The sequence below is a fragment of the Thunnus albacares genome, chromosome 6 (genome assembly GCF_914725855.1).
Source record: "Thunnus albacares chromosome 6, fThuAlb1.1, whole genome shotgun sequence".
Taxonomy (NCBI): Eukaryota; Metazoa; Chordata; class Actinopteri; order Scombriformes; family Scombridae; genus Thunnus; species Thunnus albacares.
In genome coordinates this window covers 28,911,753-28,931,291 of record NC_058111.1, presented here as the reverse complement: position 1 = coordinate 28,931,291, position 19,539 = coordinate 28,911,753, and the positions used below count along the sequence as shown (strand labels likewise).

The window sequence follows — 19,539 nt, the reverse complement described above, 5'->3', positions numbered from 1 at the left end:
AATGCTCATAATACATAAATGTTCCGTGGAGTTGTAGTTGTCGTGTTTTCTCCGAGGGAAGAGCAGAACCTTGTTGAAATGTAAAGGTGTACAGCCGGCAGCGTTTATCTGTGTATATGTACGTGATCGGGGAATGAAAGCAAAACCAGCTCATACAATATAAAGCTAATGCATTTAATGTATTCTCCTTTCAGGTAAATAACCTTGATGTGCAGCCTCCTGATTATTCTCCGTCATCTCGAGTGATCCAAGGCCGTTCATTCACCTGTCCTGTTTTTGTATCCTCTTTGTTTATTTAAAACATTTTTTTTTCATGTTTTCTCGAAGATTTTCCCCTTCAATTACCGAGCTAGTGTGTCAAATGTCAGGTCCGTGTGTATATTTCATTATAACGCAGAAAGGAAGACCACCTCATACATAACTTCCACCCCCGAAGGCGTCACATTTAAAGCAAGAACACCTTCTTTTCCACATGTCACCGGTTAAGATGAGGGACTCTTCAATCACATCGCTCTGAATGAAGTTTTTTTTTTATTTTGATGGTGTACCGACCTCCACCCACCAAGCCTGTTCTCACTTAATTGAGTCTTTGATTTGCATGTGAGCGAACATGTGGAAATGATGTTAGCCGTGATGACATGTAAAGAAAAAGAAGATAAAAGACCAGTGCGGAGATAGGAAGCTGAGCCTTGATGAGGCTAAAGTGAGCTTCTGACTGCGACTCCACCCCCCCCACCCCCACCCCGCCCCCTCCCTCAGTAAATGGGAACGTATAAATCCCCAAATTCCACATCTCACTTTGAAAAATTAGTGCTATCAATTCGATATGAAAGAAAAGTGGAGAAGGGAGCGGAGGATTTCTGCTGCGATCGCTTCGTCAGGTGATTAAGGCCACGAGATGTTTGGTGGAATGATGTTCTAATAACCTCTGCGCTACAGAGCTACAGGGCTGAGGCCATCCAGGAATTAACTACATGAATGTGGGTGGGGGATTAGTATTAAATTTAAAGCTGTCTGTCTGTTATGTTTCTATCAAAAGGAGATTTTCCTTTGATTCACACGTTCATTTCTTCATGCTCTCCTGGGTGATGTTTAATAACGGCAGTTCATTGCTTTTTTTATTCAGTGTGACAGACAATTTCTTGCCCTTGTATGAAGATTCTGCCCATTCAATAAAAATCCACCGAGGGTGAAAGAATAAGGGATTAATAAATGAGTACCAGAGTAAATCAGGGAGCGGAGTGTGACGTAACTGTGTGCCGCTATGTCGAATGCTTTGAATTTTCCACGTCGCTTCACAAGAATGGAAAACCTTTATGTGCGTCCGTGTCTTTGAGTCTAATCAGATCTCACTGATGTTTTTCAAAAAGTTGTTTACAGAGCAGCGTCTCTTATATTCCTCACCGCCGCGTCACCGAATCAAATCTGCTGCTTTCAGTCTGAGACGCACGTATTGTGTCGAGCGTGTGTGTGTCCAGTGGATATCTCTACGGCTCCAGAGAGGGAGCGGAGGAAAAAAACTAGGTGATAGAACGATGACAGGAGGAAAATGTGAGGGATTAAAGCCGAGAGGAAGCTGTCAGATTTCAAAGAGAAAGGGAGGTCCTTTTCAAGAAAGAGACAGAAAGAGGACTGAAAGTCAGATGGTATGATTTGGTGATGTGACTGGGAGCCAGACCAGAGATAGAGCGATGAAAAACACAAGTATTCAGAGGTAGACAGGATGAGCCTCGAAATTTAAGTTGTATATATCAAAAGCGGCGTCGAACTCTTTGAAGCGCAGCGGTGATGTACTGGCAAGTGATGAATGTGATATTGACAAACTGCTAAAACATGGATTGCTCTCAGAGTGCTGCTTCGAGAGTTGAACTTGAAGTCTTTGAATACCGTGACGACTCGGAGCAGACTTTTCCTTCTCCTTCCCTGTATGTTTGTCTCTCGTGAGGAGCGCTCATAACAGTTTGTTGACACTTTAATTGGAGGTCTTGAGGCTTGAATACTAATCATCAACAAATATAGCGGCGGCAAATATGTATATTTCCATATGTAAGTAAACACATATGCACACCTAAGAAATGTGTCATCAGTTCAATAAAATGTGTTCTTTGCACATTGTGCTACTCACACATAATACTTTCATGTATTATTCACAGAATTGCGGCAACAGATGCAGTGAAACACTGTGTACCCTATCTGCCGTAGCTGGTTTCACACCATATGCTGCAGCTGCTGTGCTGCTATGTTTCTCACGTCATAGAATAACTGTAGCATTATTAAATAGCATTAAAGGTGAAAATGACACTCTACATTAATTCACAGAATAGAGGTGTATCCTGTAGACGCACTACTACTTTGAGTAAGGGCATGCCATTGTGACAATGTCTTAAAGTGAGACTATGTAACTTTTACCGTTGTTTCTCTTCTTTACACTTTATTATTGTAGGGCAATGAAGGGTTATTGTTGTCTGACTCCACTGTTGGGTATTATATTGATATCATGATATGAGACTAGATATATTAGATTTTGGGTATCGTAATATGGTGATGTGTAAGTAAGTGTTGTCTGTTCCTTGGTTTTAAAGGCTGCATTACAGTGATATCATCTTCTGAACTTCTAATAGTTCTTCATGAGAATTTAATTTTTGTGTATTTAAAAGTTCATCCCTGCGCCCACTTGCCCTCCATTATATAAAAGGCAGGATCAATGCAGTTTGCAGGCTTCTCATATTTCAATTTCAGAGCTGTATCAGCATATATTTTGGGAATCTTCTGTTGGTTATCTGGTAAAAGGTGCATTGCAAATTGATCTGGTCTGTATGCTCCATCAAAGATAGTTTGTTAAAGAAACACCACTCTGTATAGTTTTGATATTTAAAAGGATAGCTAGGATTGTGTCTTTTTGCTGTTCAAAAAGACCAACAGATAAATGAGTCAGGCAATAAACACTCCAGCTTTATTTTCCAGCCTTGTACTTTGTGGCTAGATAACAGTACTGACTGACAGCTTACCCAGACATCCAGGGCTGAGAAGCAGCTTGTTTGCTAGTTTGTGAAATTATAACGTTAGCTTTCCTTAGCTAATGTAACTTTTAGCTCAGCAGCCACAGAGAAGACTGAGAGCTTTACTTGCTAGCGGTTTGTTCCAGTATTACTGACTGGGCAACTACATGGAAGTCACAACTAAATTCAATTAAATGTATTTAATGTAATGATTGGAATAATGAAAAAACAACTTGAACTCTCACAGTGATGTATCACTTATCAATGATAACGGTGTTAACAGTGTAATCAAAAATGAAGTCAGTTATGTCTAATATCAGTTCTCATAACATGATTTTGTAGCACTCAATAGACAGTTTACACGGTATCGTTAGAATGGACAGTGATTCCTAAGAAAGATCCTTCAACCCCCTCCCATACTGGTTAAATAACACTGCAGATGCAAACAACTGTCAACTCTGTCATAGTTCAGTGCATATTTCATCATATCATGATACTCATGATAAGAAAGGGCTTTAAGTGGAAAAATTTGGAACATCTGCAAGAACAAAGCTCAGATCTGTTAATGTCATGAATGTTTGTAGAGTCAACAGAGCCGCAATATCATCCTTGAATAGCAGAATCTTAGCGGAACAGAGTCAACAGAAGCAGATTTACCCACTTCAGACATGGAGCGTACAATGCAGAAGTACAAAGCCTCACAAATCAGTTTGTGATTTCAATAGCGCTGAATGCCTCGGTGTGAAAGCAACTACATCACTCAAGCATCTCTGCTTCTCAGTTGGATGAAGAGGTAGTTGACTGGAAATTCTGATTAATGGCATTCAAGAGAAGCTAAAACATGTTCTTTTTCACTTGCTTTTAAAGGAACAAAGGAGTGAGTCCCAATGCTAACTCTGCTTACCCCCCCCCCCCCTCCCCTTGCCAGTTCTGTAACTCATCAAAAGACAAAAAAGCTAAAAGCCTAGAAAAAAAAATCTCATTACAAAGACTATTTCCCTCATCTGTGTGGTTCAGTGAGGAAGCAGATTGCATTTCAGTACTTCATTAATAAATGAGTATGTGAACAATGGCAGAGTGATGGCTCCATTGTCTTGAAGCCAAAGTCTGAGGCACTCTGAATGCCAGAAGCAAGATAGTCATTATGCTGCCTGTGCTCTTAAGCTCAAAAGTCTGCAGAAACAAGTTTGCATGAATAACAGTATCACTGAATAACACTGTGCCTGAGTTTGACTTTACAGTACTGCTGTGTTAGCAGTTAAGTCCTTATTTTGGACAAACTTTATTCCATCCATCTGTTTCCTATTGGCCATTCATAAACTTATGTCAAATATAGATCTAATTAGATTGAACTCTTCCAAACAGAAAGAGCCATCGTCTGTGAGAGAGTGATGCATCTGCCGCGGACAGTGTTGTGTCTCCGAGAGGCTAACGGATGCCTCTCCAAACCCTGAACGCACCGGAGCCCGATGAAATCTGACAGGTGGAAATGATTTAAGCAAGGATGAAAAAAAAGAGTGAAAGCATGCAAGAAGTGGGAAAGAAAGTGAGAGCTTGTTCCAGGTTAAAATACAAGCATAATGTCTAAAGGAAAAAGGTGGAGCTGAATTGTGGAGGGAGGAAAGTCTGAACAGAAAGCACAGATGGATTAAATGCATCTGACAGCTTTGTGGTGGAAAGGAGTCAAAAAAAAACTCCTTTGGATAGAGTATCTCTACACACAATTATTTCAATCTGTTACTTTTTAATCATGGTTTTAAGCAATGGCTTTGAAGTGGAGATTTTGAGGGAATTGACACGGAGGCACCTGTTTAAAAAAAAAAAAAAAAAGAAAAGAAAAATGAGTTAAAAAAAAAAAAAAACAGATGACTTATTAAAAGCAGCCCCCTGGCCTCTCTAAATTTGTATGCAGTTCATGGAATGAGCTTTAAAAGGCATAAAGGGTCTCTCATCAGGACGCTCCTTCTTTAACTTCACATCTAAATTTTTCAATCACGATAGGCTCTGATAAAAGTGATTTGTAGTTTCCATTTAAGTACTTTGACAGAAGATAAGTTCATTTTAGGCTCTGCATTTATGGGATTACTATGGGTTTTTTTTTTTTTTTTGCATAATATGTGACATTTTTCCTCATGGAAATTATAAATCTTTGGAACACTGAGCTTATAGTAAATATAGTAACAGCTTAGCCAGAGCAGGTACCGTAAAGCCTCATTTATACTCCTGAGCAGAGGTGCACATGGACAGCTGCGAGTATCACAGACACGTAGCAGCTCTGTTATACTATTTCCTGGAGTCTGCTTGGAGGACACATTCAACACATGCGCGGCGAGGACAGGTCCGCACAGTCATAACAAATTGGAGAGACGTGGATGTCTGCACAGAGCCTGTGCGTACACCCTATGATGACAAAATTCATGTCACATGGACCCTAGCAGAGCTTTGCATACTTACAGACATGGAAGGTATCATTTCACTTAAACAGATTCAACTAGCTGCAAAGATCCTGTATTTGTGGATTCATTTTTTTCATGTGAAGATTACAGTTATTTGATGTGCGTCGTCAAAACGTGCATGTTTTCACACATACTTCAGTGCATTTTGTGGTGAATTATCTCGTCTTTTACAAGTAGAGACTTTGACTGTAGCCCTGACCTTTATCCTCACTACTTATGATACTATTTATTTCATTTCCACACATTTATTCCATTCATGACTCAACACAACACATTTCACCTTTCAAACAAACCCTTCTCATTCGTCTCTTGTTAATAAACACATTACTGTGTTCATGCTTCTCCACCTACACATTGTACTGAGCTCACTGCTGCTGTGCTAATGAGACACTTTTCATAATTAGCTTGAGATCTGTTTCCCAATCAGACAGACAGTGAGAGGCTAATTAATCACAGCACATTAGCCAGGCTGTATGTTTACTCACATCCATTTACATTGCTTTATGGCAGTGAATGACGATATGATATTACCTGCTTTTTTTGGAGTGATGGAAAGCTTTTGGATTCTCAGAAGAAAGCCGAGGTCAGAGATCATTGATTTTTATTAATGCCTTGAGAGGTGCAGTAATATTAGAATTTGATAACATTGTTTTTTCAGTCATAAGATGAGACAGCAAAAACAGACTAATGCCTGCTGTCAGCCTGACTTCTTATTTATTGTGAATGATTGCAGAACGCAGGTGGGAATCAAAAGTAAGCCCTCCCTTATTCAGAGTTTGACAAAAAGAAAACTGCATGAGACGCAGCAGAGCTAACATAAAGAGTGAAACATATTATTTATGCACAGTGAACGTGTCTGCATAGCACACCGAGGTCTTTTGAACCTGTCCAAACTGCCAGTACTGTTGATTGAGCAACATATGTGTTTTGTGGGCCACTGATGAGACATTACCTTGGTGTTCCAGCAAAAGCCGCAGGGCTCCTGGGACCCGTGAAAGTGAAGGATTGACACATGAATGGTATGTTACGCCACAGGAAAATGTGTGAGTGTCAGTGTCTGTGTATGCTTGCAATAGAAAACCATGAGTGACTGACAAGCAACTAACCTGTCTCTAATAACGCTGCTCCAGACATCTCTCCACAACCTTTCAATGCTGGTGCAACCCATACACTCTATAGACTGTATGGCTTAGATCACATGTAGGTACACTTATAGTTTGCATTTGTATTCATTCTGTTTTATGAATAGCTGTGTTCATTTTTTATTTATTTTTTTTTATTATTGTTTAATGATAAAATGGTAGATAAAAGTAGTCATCTTTTAAATGCTGTGCTGAAAATGTCTAAATCTTAAACCCCATAATTCTCTTGTGATTACACTAGCATTGAGAGGTTGTGGAGAGATGTCTGGATATCAGTCATCAGCATCTTCTACAGTGGCCCTCTTTACAGGTTGGATTGGTAGGATTATTTTGACTTCTGGTCTGTTTACAATGCATCTTAATCATATTTACAATGTATAAAATCCTGCACCCTTCTTCCGTTCCCCTAGCCCACAGATGCCAGTTTAGTAGCTAATGTTAGCATAATCTACATATTAACAATGAACAATAAAACTACAATACAACATTTCTAAACAAAAGCAACTATCAACCTCAGCAGACATTCTATCAAAGACTTCAACCAGGATGTTGTCACTTGTCATATCTTAACGTAGCCTCACTGAAACAATGTAACCTAATTAAACACGGTGCAGTTCAACACAGACATTACAACTACATTAGTAAGAGTGCACTGCTAATAAGATGTGAAGTGCTTTCTGACTTTTACCCACCTGAAAGAATAAATGAAAAATATAATGGATGAGGTGGCTGATAACTGCTAACTGAGGAAGCAGCCAAGCCACCACTTTAGAGAACTGAACGTTGCCCACAAGCATCCTCGTGCCTTTCATACTCAAACAGAAATGTATACGAAAGTGTGAGCTAGATAATATACATAGAACAAATAAACACACTAATACTCACTGTATGAGATTAACAAAAAACAATGAATGCATGTTACTTATCGCTGATTATTTAAAAAAGCAACAAAAAAAACAGCTTAGAGAAAGATTGCATGCTCTTACTTTGTAATGTGGAAATGATGTTGTCAGCAGGCGATCACTTGCTATCCGAAAATGGCCGAGTGATACAAGTGGAATTTAATTCAGACTGGCAGACTGTTTGTCTCAAAACTCTGTGTGTGTAAAAAGCAAATCCACAAGGGTAGAACTGAGATCCACAAATGTTTTTTCGATTCACAAATAAAAACTTTCAAATGCCTGTTGGAAAGTTGTGAATGTTAGGAACATAGTAACAAATGCTTTTCATTTATTTGTAAATTAATTTGATGTATTCACAGATTTTTTTTTTTATTTGTGGAATTTGTTTGTGTATTGGCAGATCTGTTTTAATAATATAATATTTTTTTGAGTTTACAAATCTTTTTTTTGTATTTGTGGAAGGTGTTTCATATATTTACATATTTACACTCAGATTGTCAATCTGTCCACACAAATCATTATGAAACAAATCTCTCTCCATTCAAGGTCTTTGCTAATTTAACAGCATAAAATAAGAAAACTGTATTCCTGTAGGTTGTATTCTCCATTAGGCTGGACGAGATCAAAGTTGTGAAAACAACAGGGGGGCTTTGAATACACCACCAAGAAGGAGGAGGAAATGATGGATTAATCCTGGAAGGCTATTGATGTAGCACTTTTCTCCTTATGAAAGTAACTCGGCGATTAATCGACCAATGAGAATTTAACCTAAAAAGTCTTGTTCAGTGTTTGGTTGTCCTAAAAGACCCTTTAAGGAGTCGGATATTCAGTTTTTCCGGTAAGTACATTTAGTTTTAATGATTTTAGGCCTGTTTTTCGCTAGCAAAAATTAGCATTAGCATTATCACAGTTAACCATAGACTGTAAATGCACTGTACTAACCAAGCTAGCAGCTAGAGTCAGCTCTACCCGCTCTTCCAAATATGGTCACCTCTGGCTCCAAAAATCAAAGATGGCGACAGTCGAATTGCTAAACTCAAAGCTTCAAAACGGCAGTCCACAAAACAATGGGTGACTACGTCCCTATTTTCATACAGTCTATGAGCAGAACACAGAACATTAATTACCATCAGATCCTGATCGATCCAGTGTTGATGAAGTTGCCGCTGCTGTACTGCGTGCATAAATGCGTACAGCCTCTTTCTCAGCTAGAGACGCACTTATCGTTTCAGCTGCTGTGTGATGCTGCAGCCAGCTGTGACACACAGCCAGCTGTGGGCAACAAACAGAACATCAGTTCTGATGTTTCTGTGAAATCAAGGATACATTCAGTGACACCTGATCAACATTATTGGAAGATTCAGACATTAATCTAACATGTTTCAGATGTGCCTATTTTGATGGACATTTAGGTATAGATGCAAAAATAGAGAAGTAAAAGAAGCAAATTACATGAAATCCAATCTGTGTGCTGAAATGTGAACAAAAGTCTAAAACACTGGAAACTGCTCCGTCCACTCAAACAGACGCAAAACAAAGGCAAATTGCACTCAGCTGCAAAACTTCATGGGCGTGTTTGCACCAGTATTTCATTAGTGCAAAATCTTTTGTGAATAAGACCTTAAAACGGGGCAGATTGTGGGTGCAAATGCTGCACAATTCATGGTGCTATTAGTAGGCGCAATCCATTCTTTATGGATTTGACCCTATGTGTTATGACAGACTTGACAGAGGAAAAAGCTACAGACAAGTTTTGTTCATACACCTAAGTAACCCTTCATGAATAAAATATAGGCTTAGGTATACCAGAAAGCTAAAGATGTATACCAAAGTGTGCTTTTTTGATGTTCTTTTCTGTAGCATATAGCAACCTTTTTTATTTTCGTTGTTTCTTAGAGCAAAATGCCTACACTTTGTCAGACAAAACCATGCATAAAACAGTGTATCTATACTGGTGCTTTTCACTCCTCCCGACATTCTGTCTACGTGATTTTGAAGCTTGTGAACTGCTGTAGCGCCAAAGTGATGGCTGATGTCAGTCTCAGCCAGCTTTCGGGCACAACAGTGCCCTGTTGTTCCAGATCGGTGAGTGTGGTGACTGTTGCACCCTGCTCAGCAGTCCGAGAGGATTACTGGACAGGTTTGGAGTCATGTAAACAAAGACTAGCAGGGAAACACTGTGGGTTTACACTGGCGTTTTACTTTTAAATATTGAAATGGAGTGACTTATGATATGCTTTCAGGTGAGCACAGATGAAAAATTCATCTTTTAAAATCATGCGCATTTTTATATTAACATCTACTCTACATTGAAATGAATGTTGGATATACAGTATATGTATAAGCAAAATATTGTCACGCTGCATGAATGAATATACTGCAGCAGGTGGTGATTTCCTTACAAATTATAGCTTTTCTAAGGTTCTTGTCATCATCACTTCGGCAGCATAACCGCCGTCAGTCAGACACTGCGTGTCTGTGTCATGGATGCACTGTAATTAAAACCTGGCTGACTTAATTAATGAGGCTTAACCGCTACCTGTGCACTGCCCTGCCACTCCGCCCAGCAATTTGGTGGAAGACGGCAGGATTCGCTTCAGCTAATTACCGAGTAACTGTCTCTGCCCTGAACTGTGTCTGCCTGGTTGGACACCATTGCTTTAACTGGCAGAGAAAAGAGGGTGACTTGTGCGGTGTGTGTGTGTGTGTGGCTTTGTTGGGGTAGCTGAAAAGTGCAATGGAAGAGGGGTGAGATACAAAAAAAAAAAAAAGAGGAAGAGGCGATGAGAAGAAACAAGAGAGTGGCAAGAGAGGAAATATGAAGTTATAGAGATAGCACAAAAAGAGAAGCAGACTGCAATAAGACGCTGGTGATGTTAATGTTCTTGTTTATTAATAATTTAGTGAGAATTTTTCCGTCTCCCAGTACCTTCACTTATGAAATCTAGGAATACCCATGTGCTCTGCCTGCTGTGTGTGCGTGTGTGTGTGTGTGTGTGTACATCCTCATCGTGTCGTTGTCAGTATATGGAGAGCCAGAGGACATATGCTGGTCAGCCAGCTAACCCTCCCTACTGTCTCATCATTTTCTCTCTTTCTCCCTGTAGGGTGGCCATTACAGTGAGCCCCCTCAGGCCATGCCACAATATACGCACACACACATACATACACACAGTACAGCAGACAGTGGAAGAAAATGTTTTGGTAATCATACACACATGCACACTTGCACACACACACACACACACACACACACACACTCTCTCTCTATCCATCCATCCAGCCCAGCTCAAGGGCCTCAGCAAGTGGGCTCCCACCTCGTGCTAGGGCCTTGGCCACATTAGCAGCCTGGCGGGAGATAGGCTGGCTGGGCTCGCCAACAGCCTCCAGCTAACGTCCTCCCACAAGAGAGCTGGCACCCTTTAGACAAGCTGGAATGGTCACACAGTGGGAAGAATCTAATCCGGTTTGAGTCTTCTTTTTTTTTTTTTTTGTTTTCCCCGTGTGTTGTCCTCAGCCACCATGGGGCTTATTTGGGACACTTTCCACTCTAAACAAATATGAAATATGAGTGCTGTATGTGATGTGTGCTCACTGGGAATTATTGGATTAAATGGTTGGAACACAGAGCAAGGTTAACGCTAAGAAAAAAAAAAGCTGTGGTGCAGCAGTTATAGTACATGAAGCCAATTTAAGCCCCTTCACAGTGATATCACATGACAGCTTTATATGGTTTATATCCTTAGTGTAAGTATATCCTGCAGCGATGCCTCCCTGTGTGGATTAACACCTGAGTCATTGTTGACTGCCTCCATTTGGTCTGAGTTAGCCCGGCTTTAGCCCTGTTGCTATGATCATGCTCCAGCTGACAGCCATTAGGGTTGAAATGTACCGTACCTGCATAAGGGATGGGTGCATCTTTGTCCAGGGCCACCAGAGGAGGATCAAGCAGAACGATGTCAGTGTTTTCAGTGATCACCCCATGGTATGATGTCTCAATCCACGGCTTGTGTTTATTCACTGAGGAGATAGAGAGCAAAGAGTGAAGTGTTAGTAAAATACTTCTGCTACAAGATGCAACAGAACTGTCTTCACATGCTGAGAAATACTGTACATCTTCCATTTCATTTCGCCTGAAATGTCTGCCAGACAAAAAAAAAAAAAAACTTAACCTTGACATGCACACATGTGCTCTGTGCTGCTGCAAGAATTCACACACATTTGTTTTTCTGTTCTTGGCAAAGCTCCTCCAGCCTCCATGTCTAGAAGACATCGTCATTTTACTAATCTCCTCTGCTACCTCTTTTCTGTGTTTTGTTCTTTTCTTCTTTCAAACATTCCCTGCAGGTTTCCAAGCACTGTGCCATGCTTGATCAATGACCACCACTGCGCTGCCAGCAGAGGACTGTATTCAAGGCCAAGTCAAAACAAAGTTCATGAGCTGAGGGCCTGATTAAGGGCCATAATTGAGTAACAGCCCCCTGGGCTGTGTGTGGCAATGTGCCGAGCCACTCGCCATTTGTTTATATCTTACTGTCAAAAGAAAAAGAGAGAGGGGGGCGAGAGGGGTCCGGAGAAGAAACTGGAATCCTCATGTCCTTCTGAGTCCCTTTTAGCTGGGCCAGAAAGCCACAAATTACATTTTGTCCTCTCACAGTTCAAGTTGGTGGATTGAAAATGACACAATGCAAGCTTGTAATTTAAGGTCCCCAGGGAAAATTTGCTTCGGAAATATGTGGTTTAATGGGGAGCGAAGTCCATAAGCAATAATTACTCTCAATTCAGCGAAAGGAAACCATAGAAAAAGGACTTTCTAAGTGCTAATCAAGCAATCATTGTAACAGACCACTTCAGTTATGCATTGAATGCCAGTAAAAGCCATGTGGAAATGCTAAAATGTGTACTTTCCCATTGACCAAGACAGAAAAATGTTACCAGACATCATACTTTATATGTGAGTACTCACAGAACACTGTTGCGAAAAAAAATGCAACTGCATTTTTTTAATGTGATTATCTGTTTTCACTGCACTTCATATTTGACTTAACAGCACTAAATCACCCTAAAATACACGAGAGCCAATCTCTTGACCTCCTCTTCTTTTCATATTTTTTTTTTCTAGAAATGTTAGAAGTTTGATTAGCAACAGCGACACACTCGAAGCCTATAAAACATGCTTATAAATGTACTGTAAATATGATAAAGAGCCAAACTTGATTGATTTTTGATTTTTACAAGTTTTGTAATTATGTTTTTGAGGACTGTGGGAAGCAGCAAGAAGCTAGTGAGAACTGGAAAAAAAAAACATGCTAACACTACAGTGATGCATATTCATGAGTGTCAGCCCAGAAAGCATCGCTAACGATTCGGCCCTGATACAGTAAGAGGAGATCATTTACAGGCGCAGATAGATGGGAAGACATTAGTCTATTAGGATGCGATAAATATGTATGTTTGCTACAACAGTAAGGGGTAAAATGATACTGGATTTCAACTTTAAATGCCAAACCATGTCATTTTAGAAATTAACAGCTTGCTGATGGTGCTGTGCAGGAATTTCAAGGGAAAACATGATTAGCTGCCAAAGCTAAAGCCAAGAGAGACAAGACTGTCAAAGAATGATCTTTTGGGAACATTTTGTTGTGAGACAGGTACAGAACAATTTGCACCCCGAAACTCGTTTCATATCTGGCTCCGGATATAAAACAACCAAACCTTTTAGCAGAACATTACCCACTGGAGGTGTGTTATCATGAAAAGAAAGATAGAAAGTGAGAAATTTGAAAGCAGATGAAAAAAGCTAATCTGCTGCTCCAACTCGGGACAAGTGCATAACCCCAATAAATGTGTAATACAGGGTATAACACTATTTGAGCACAATGCGTGACAGCTAATGAGGAGTCTGGAGAATTTAAAGGGCTTTGTATTCAGTCGTCTCACAGCTTAGGAGCCCTGTTGACCTTTAAATCCTTGATGCCACAGTTTGTGCCACTCACCGTGACTACTTAACACTGTGTCAGGCTGACCTAAGTGTTCCGTTATCAGCATTACCAAAATTTTCTATTGTGGGAGCACAAAGTGATCCAGCTGCCATGCTATGATACTGCGGTGAAAATGGAGGCTTTCACTTGTCGCAAAATACACAACACATCTACAGTGTAATGAAGGTGTTAAACAACCGAACATCACAATTAAGTCTGATGTCTCCACATTGGTGACCTTTATGATATTACCAATACACAAGATTGAATGCATCTTTCCATCAGTCAGAACGGCCTGGTTGTGCTGCCGTTGTGGGGTTAACGACATCTCAAAGCCTCGCCGCTCTCCGTGTGTGTGTAGGATGGAATGGTTTTTCACCAGGAGTGATGAGGGCATTAAAAAGGAGCCTCCACCTCCAGTAATCTCCGCAGTGTCTTAATAGGGGTGCCACCTACATGTCAACCCCACCCCGCCAACCCACGGCCGCTGCTCATCCCATCACTAGTAAGACATACAACATTGACGCCATCTTAATAGAATGGAGTCCATGTATTGACAGCTTGAGACACGCAACTGAGTCATTATCATAAAATGGATGGACAAGCTCCTCTCTTCTTGCAAACGACGCAAGCTATCAAAGGTTGAGGAGGAGGGGCGAGGGGTGGAGAAATGAACGAGACAGACCATCAGTTCCTGACACTCCCGGGGGAAACATCGTAGCCGCTTACCACGATCGAAACCCCCCGGCTGCAAGCTCTAATGGCTTGACACTAAGTGATTAGCTACATACTCCTCCATGGCGACTTGAATCAAAACTAAACACAGTTAATCCTCTAATCAATAAGAAGGGAAACATGACGCCAAACACGGCCAAATTTGTCTGCATCACAGTGCATGAAAAGTGGGATTTTCATCAGTAAGCAGCACTGTAAATTGCTGTGGAAGTGCAGGTTAACAAACAGGAATTTGTAGGCAGCACAAAAAACTACCAGGAACTGCCAGAAACTGACGTGGGGTTTCGATTGTTTGGCAGTTTTACAAGCCTGAGAAGCTTGGCAGTTGACCCCCCCCCAGCCTCTAGGTCTAGAGGAGGCTTTCACATGTAAATAAATATGCTTTGAGATATACAAATGCAAATCAGAATAGTAGGGGAATTTTGACTCACCTTAGTACTGGTGCAGAGGTTACACCTTTTTCTAAAAGATACTAACTCCATGTTAAGAAGGTCTCTGGTATAAATGGATCAGGTTTAGTATAGTTATAGACTATATGTAAGTAAATATTCTATGCACTGTAATAAATGATTCTGTGGTCATACATTTTGAAATAATGTATTAGGTAAATATATTCAGTATAATTGTGTCCTTGATTTTGTGCCAATTATTTAAGTAAATATAAAATAAAATCCACTTACTCTAGTTAAATAACACATAAGCACATCATAAATCATGTTTATGTAATACCAAATAGAGAGAATATTGAGTGAATCCAACCTAATGTAATCAGGCAGTTTTTAATTGATGAGCACTTCCTGTCTAGGTATGTTTTTTTTTTTTTTTTTATATATGCAGCAGGCTATCATCTAGCCACAAGACATTTGAAGAGAAGCAGACGGCAAGTGCCCCTCTTCTTCCACGTTGCACATCTCGTAAATACTTTTATAGAGGACAAATCTAAATTTAGAAAACGGTGCTTGACGTTACAAAAGTTACATTAGTTAGCTGGTCAGGGCCCAGTTTCTGACTTTTCCCTCAGACTGGGTTCAGCTGCACAGGACTCTGTTGTCTAAATGGTCCTGTCGTTAAGTAGACTCCTGATTCGGGGCAACTGCGCTGTAAGGACGACACATGTACGGTGGGATATTCTACAGTACAATAAAAAAATAAGCGATCACAGGAAGACTCAGCTAGTCAAACTAATTAGGGGAGACGTGTGTCCAGGCCTGTGTGTGTCACAGGGCTGCTGTATAGCTGTGTTTGCTAGCATGGGGCATTTAGTGACTTTATTCATGATGTCACATTAATACAGGATTGTAATTCTCCCTTTCTCTCCCTCTGTCCATGGAGAGGATGGCTGCTTTGAAAGCCAAAGTAAACTGCAGCACCAGTTTGGAGGAGATGAAGAGGTGAAGACGGGCACTCAATTGGGTGCAAAATTACATTAAGAATATATTTGGTGACAAGGTTTGCAGTGATTAAATGTGCCTACAAACTGCTTAAACTTGGATATATTTGTTCACAAAAGTGACTTGTCTTGTATTTTATAGGAAATGGTGCATCTTCACAACTCTGAAGCAAATTGCAGGCGCTATGAACCAGAGCAAGGGTAAGATTAAAAGAATAGGCTACATCCATTCTGCTGTGTAAAATTAAATATATACGTTCTCTGATCTATTTACATTTTGTTTTCACAGACTGGGCTTGCAATGAGGCAGTCACGTCTTATTTGGTGGTAGCTCTAGATGCAAGTCCGGATTTGCACAGTGTGGATAATGATGTCATTCTATGTAAGTAACTTTTGCTATGATTTCGTTTTTTTCTACTTTTACTACAAATGTTTTACAGTGAATTAGCTAGGCTATTTCTGTTTTTTATTCATAACATACTCATTTAATTGTTTTCCAGCTGCCTGTGAGACCTACCAGTGCTTGACATTAATTTTGTGAGGCACTTGTCCTTCGGACTAATAAATTTACCTTTCGTTTGTCCAAGCACAAAAGTCATTTGTCTGAGTAAAAATGACTATTATTTACTTTTTGCAGAATCAGAATTCAGACCAACAAACAGTTCAGAGTATCCAAACAGCGTCAACATATAAATGATTAAATTTCATTAAAGCCACTACTTCCCTGTTAATGAGCTTTTCATTTGTTCCTGAATTGCGAAGCGCTTTGTAAAGTCTGTTTCAATATGAGCTCTATAGATTAATCATTGATCATCCTTCTAACATTTAATAATGATGATTGACAGTGTTTTCCCTAGGATTTTGGGGTTGGTAGACCCCCTGAAACTACTAGTTTTGTCATAGGGCGGGCACATCATGGAGACGTGGTGTTGACAGTGATGTCATAGATATGCACAGTAAGGTGGTTGTCCATATGGGTGGATTTCTCTACACTGAGCTGAAACAAGTGCACAAAAATTAGGTACATAAATATTAACAATATTTATTTACCTATTTCTTTTAAATATTAACAATATTTGAATAAAAGTAGGCCTTACGATGATCATAATGATGATAGATGGACCAACTAGTCTCTATCTTAAAAACAAATCTCTATTCTAACACTGTCTTTATAGTCCTCAATATATATTAATGTTTGTAATATAACAAAATAACAAAACTGACTAATGGGGGATTCATTTGCCCAAACTTAAATCCAATTCAAGACAACAGTTTGACTTCTAGATGGATCAGTCAGATGAATGTTGAATCAGCATTTTGTGTTTCCTGATAACAGCTTAAGATCAGAATCAGTTCTGATCTTCTGATCTGACTCTCACCTTGACCCACCCTTCACAAAATCTCATTATTTCAGCTTGCATTCATGAAAACCACATTTCATTAACAATTAAATAAGAAACAAGCATCCAAATGCTCCCAATCTGCTTGGACCTCGATGCTGTTTGTGGCTATATTTATTATTATTATTGTAAGCAGTGGGCGATTTGAGGGGGAATGCCATCCACCTTATTAGCAAAATGACCAGAATGCATCCCCCTTTTTAACCTTCTACCCCCCCTCTCCATCCCCTAGTGGCAGAGGGAGTGCAAGGGCAGAGGGGTTGTTTAGTTGAATATGTTAGTCTAGTCTACCTGACTCATTGATCTTTTATGACTGAGGTTTGTGCAAGTTAGAATCTATGGCTCTGACCATGACTCTGAAATATCAGTAGGCTAACTGTGCTGTGTATTAATAAATCCATGGCGCTGTCCGTGGTGCTGAAGTAGAAGACAGATTTGTAACTGCGCCTTTCTCTCTCAGTTTCACCCTCCTCTTGGTTTTTGTCTTAGATCTATAATATTCTCTAAACTATATACTATAAATACTCAATTCTATACTATATTGTAGCCTATATACTCTATAGAGTTGTGTCACCCTCATGATCAAAGTGAAAAGTAGCAACATGTAGTCGCAGAAGAGAAAGAGGATCATAGAGACACGCTACTGCCCGTAGTATTCCTATTTCTATGATCATTCAGTAGCATCTGTGCTGCTGAAAATACACCCCCAGACCAAGCCACCTCTGTAACAGAGTATTTTAGGGGAGACATGACTACAGATATAGTTTTTACTATGGATGTTTGGGGTAACCTGGGATTGGAGCTGACCGCACCGCTCAGCTGCCACAGTTACATAATTCAAGGTAAAGTTTATACCATCAAAACTATGGTGTGTTTTTAAAATTTTTTTTAAAATGCTCAATGTCCACATCCAGTTAAAGAATAGGCCAACACAAAATATGTATTTAGCCTAATAGCAGTTCTATTTAATTGAAATTATAATTGCAATTATAATATCAAGAATTAGGCTAGGCCTATATGAAAATCCTGCAGTCCTAGGGTTAGTGTTAACCCTAACCCTCCCATTGGACCTTCCCCCCTGTTAAAAATGATCAAATCACCTACGGATTGTAAGGGGGTGAGGATCTTTACCCAAGCCTTTATTATAATGGCCCTATTGGTGACCAATAGCAATAGATCTACCAACCAATCACAAGTGATTTTTTTCATCACTCTCCGAGAAACTCAGCTGTTTGAATAAAGGTTTTAAAAAAGCCCTTGTTTACACCTGACATTAACATGTGTCTCGGGTGATCCGATCACAATTGGACAGCTTTAAGTGTGTCTGTTTACACCTGACATTAACATGTGTCTCCACATGCGTCTCCAACTATCCGGCAACGTTTAGCTTCTGAAATATTTTTTTTAGACAGACAAACGAAAAACAAGTTAGTTCCTGGTTTTGGTTTAATTTCTATTCTGTCGATTTGAGGAGGCATTTCATTTACACTAAAAGACTGTGGCCACATGCGGCCCAGACCACCTCCAAATGTGTTCTAAGTGATCGGATCTCAATCCGTCCTCAGTGCATCTTGGGTGCGTTTACACCTGTACTTAGAGCTGTCCACTTGTGATCGGATCACCCAAGATGCATGTTAATGCCAGGTATAAACGGGGCTGAAGTCTGTGGTTTCATCCGATGCTTGAATATCTGAGTGAGGCAAGTTCTAGCCGGGCCAGGTTTCACTGCTATTCAGATGCTAATTATAGTCATTCACACCTGCACTCCACCGCTCTGCCCTCCACCTCCCTCCTCTTCCTCCCCTTGCTGCCAGTGATTCGATCCAATTTATAGCACAGGCGAATGCGGAATTCACACGCTGTAAACAGCCGTTAACTGCCAGGATTTAGTAAGGTTTGCAGGCGTTCACGAGGCCGAAAATCTGGTTCATCATGCACTTTAATTTCACTCTCCTGGTAGAGTCAGAAAGAAGCATTTCCAGGAGTTGCTCTATTTGCTGAAAGTCTTCTAGTTTTGTGTGGTAACGACTCACCCCAATGAGAAGATTTGTCCTCACGACAGTTTGATTGAACTGCGTAGTGCTCATCTACGGCACAGCCTTCAGGCTTCCAACAGCCTCTAATAGGATGTGTGTTTAAAAAAAAAAAAAAATCAGGAAACACATGTGAGAAAAAAGGCATGAGCTGCACTCCAAGTGACCCCAATTTTTAAAAGCAAACACCTTCATTGGCTACTAAAAGCACTCAGTAAATGGCACGCGATAACCTCTGTTTGTGAATGGAGGGAGGTCAATTTTCCAGCATCTTATAAAATCTTGTGGCTGCTTGGCAGAATACAACTAACTGAGATGCAAGGGCTTTTTACATCTTAAGGACAGTGCAGGGATCAAACACACCATTCTGTGTTCCATCTGTTAACAAGCGGAGGAAACTGCTCATACGAGATTCTTGTGTTTGCTTATTTAGACCTGAGCTGGGATTCAAATACCATGACCTTTTTCCACTGTGTCACACAGAGGAAAAGCAGTGGGGTG

The 19,539-nt window shown here is 40.2% G+C and overlaps 1 protein-coding gene across 3 annotated transcripts in view; it reads right to left on the bottom strand.

The window, feature by feature from the left end:
- LOC122983827 (calsyntenin-2-like) overlaps window positions 1-19,539 on the bottom strand; it is a 242,844-nt gene that overhangs the window by 130,824 nt on the left and 92,481 nt on the right. For all 3 annotated transcript variants that reach the window (XM_044353950.1, XM_044353952.1, XM_044353951.1), the window contains exon 2: window positions 11,397-11,519. In XM_044353950.1, coding sequence (XP_044209885.1) covers window positions 11,397-11,519 — 123 coding nt within the window. The remainder of the gene's footprint in view (window positions 1-11,396; window positions 11,520-19,539) is intronic.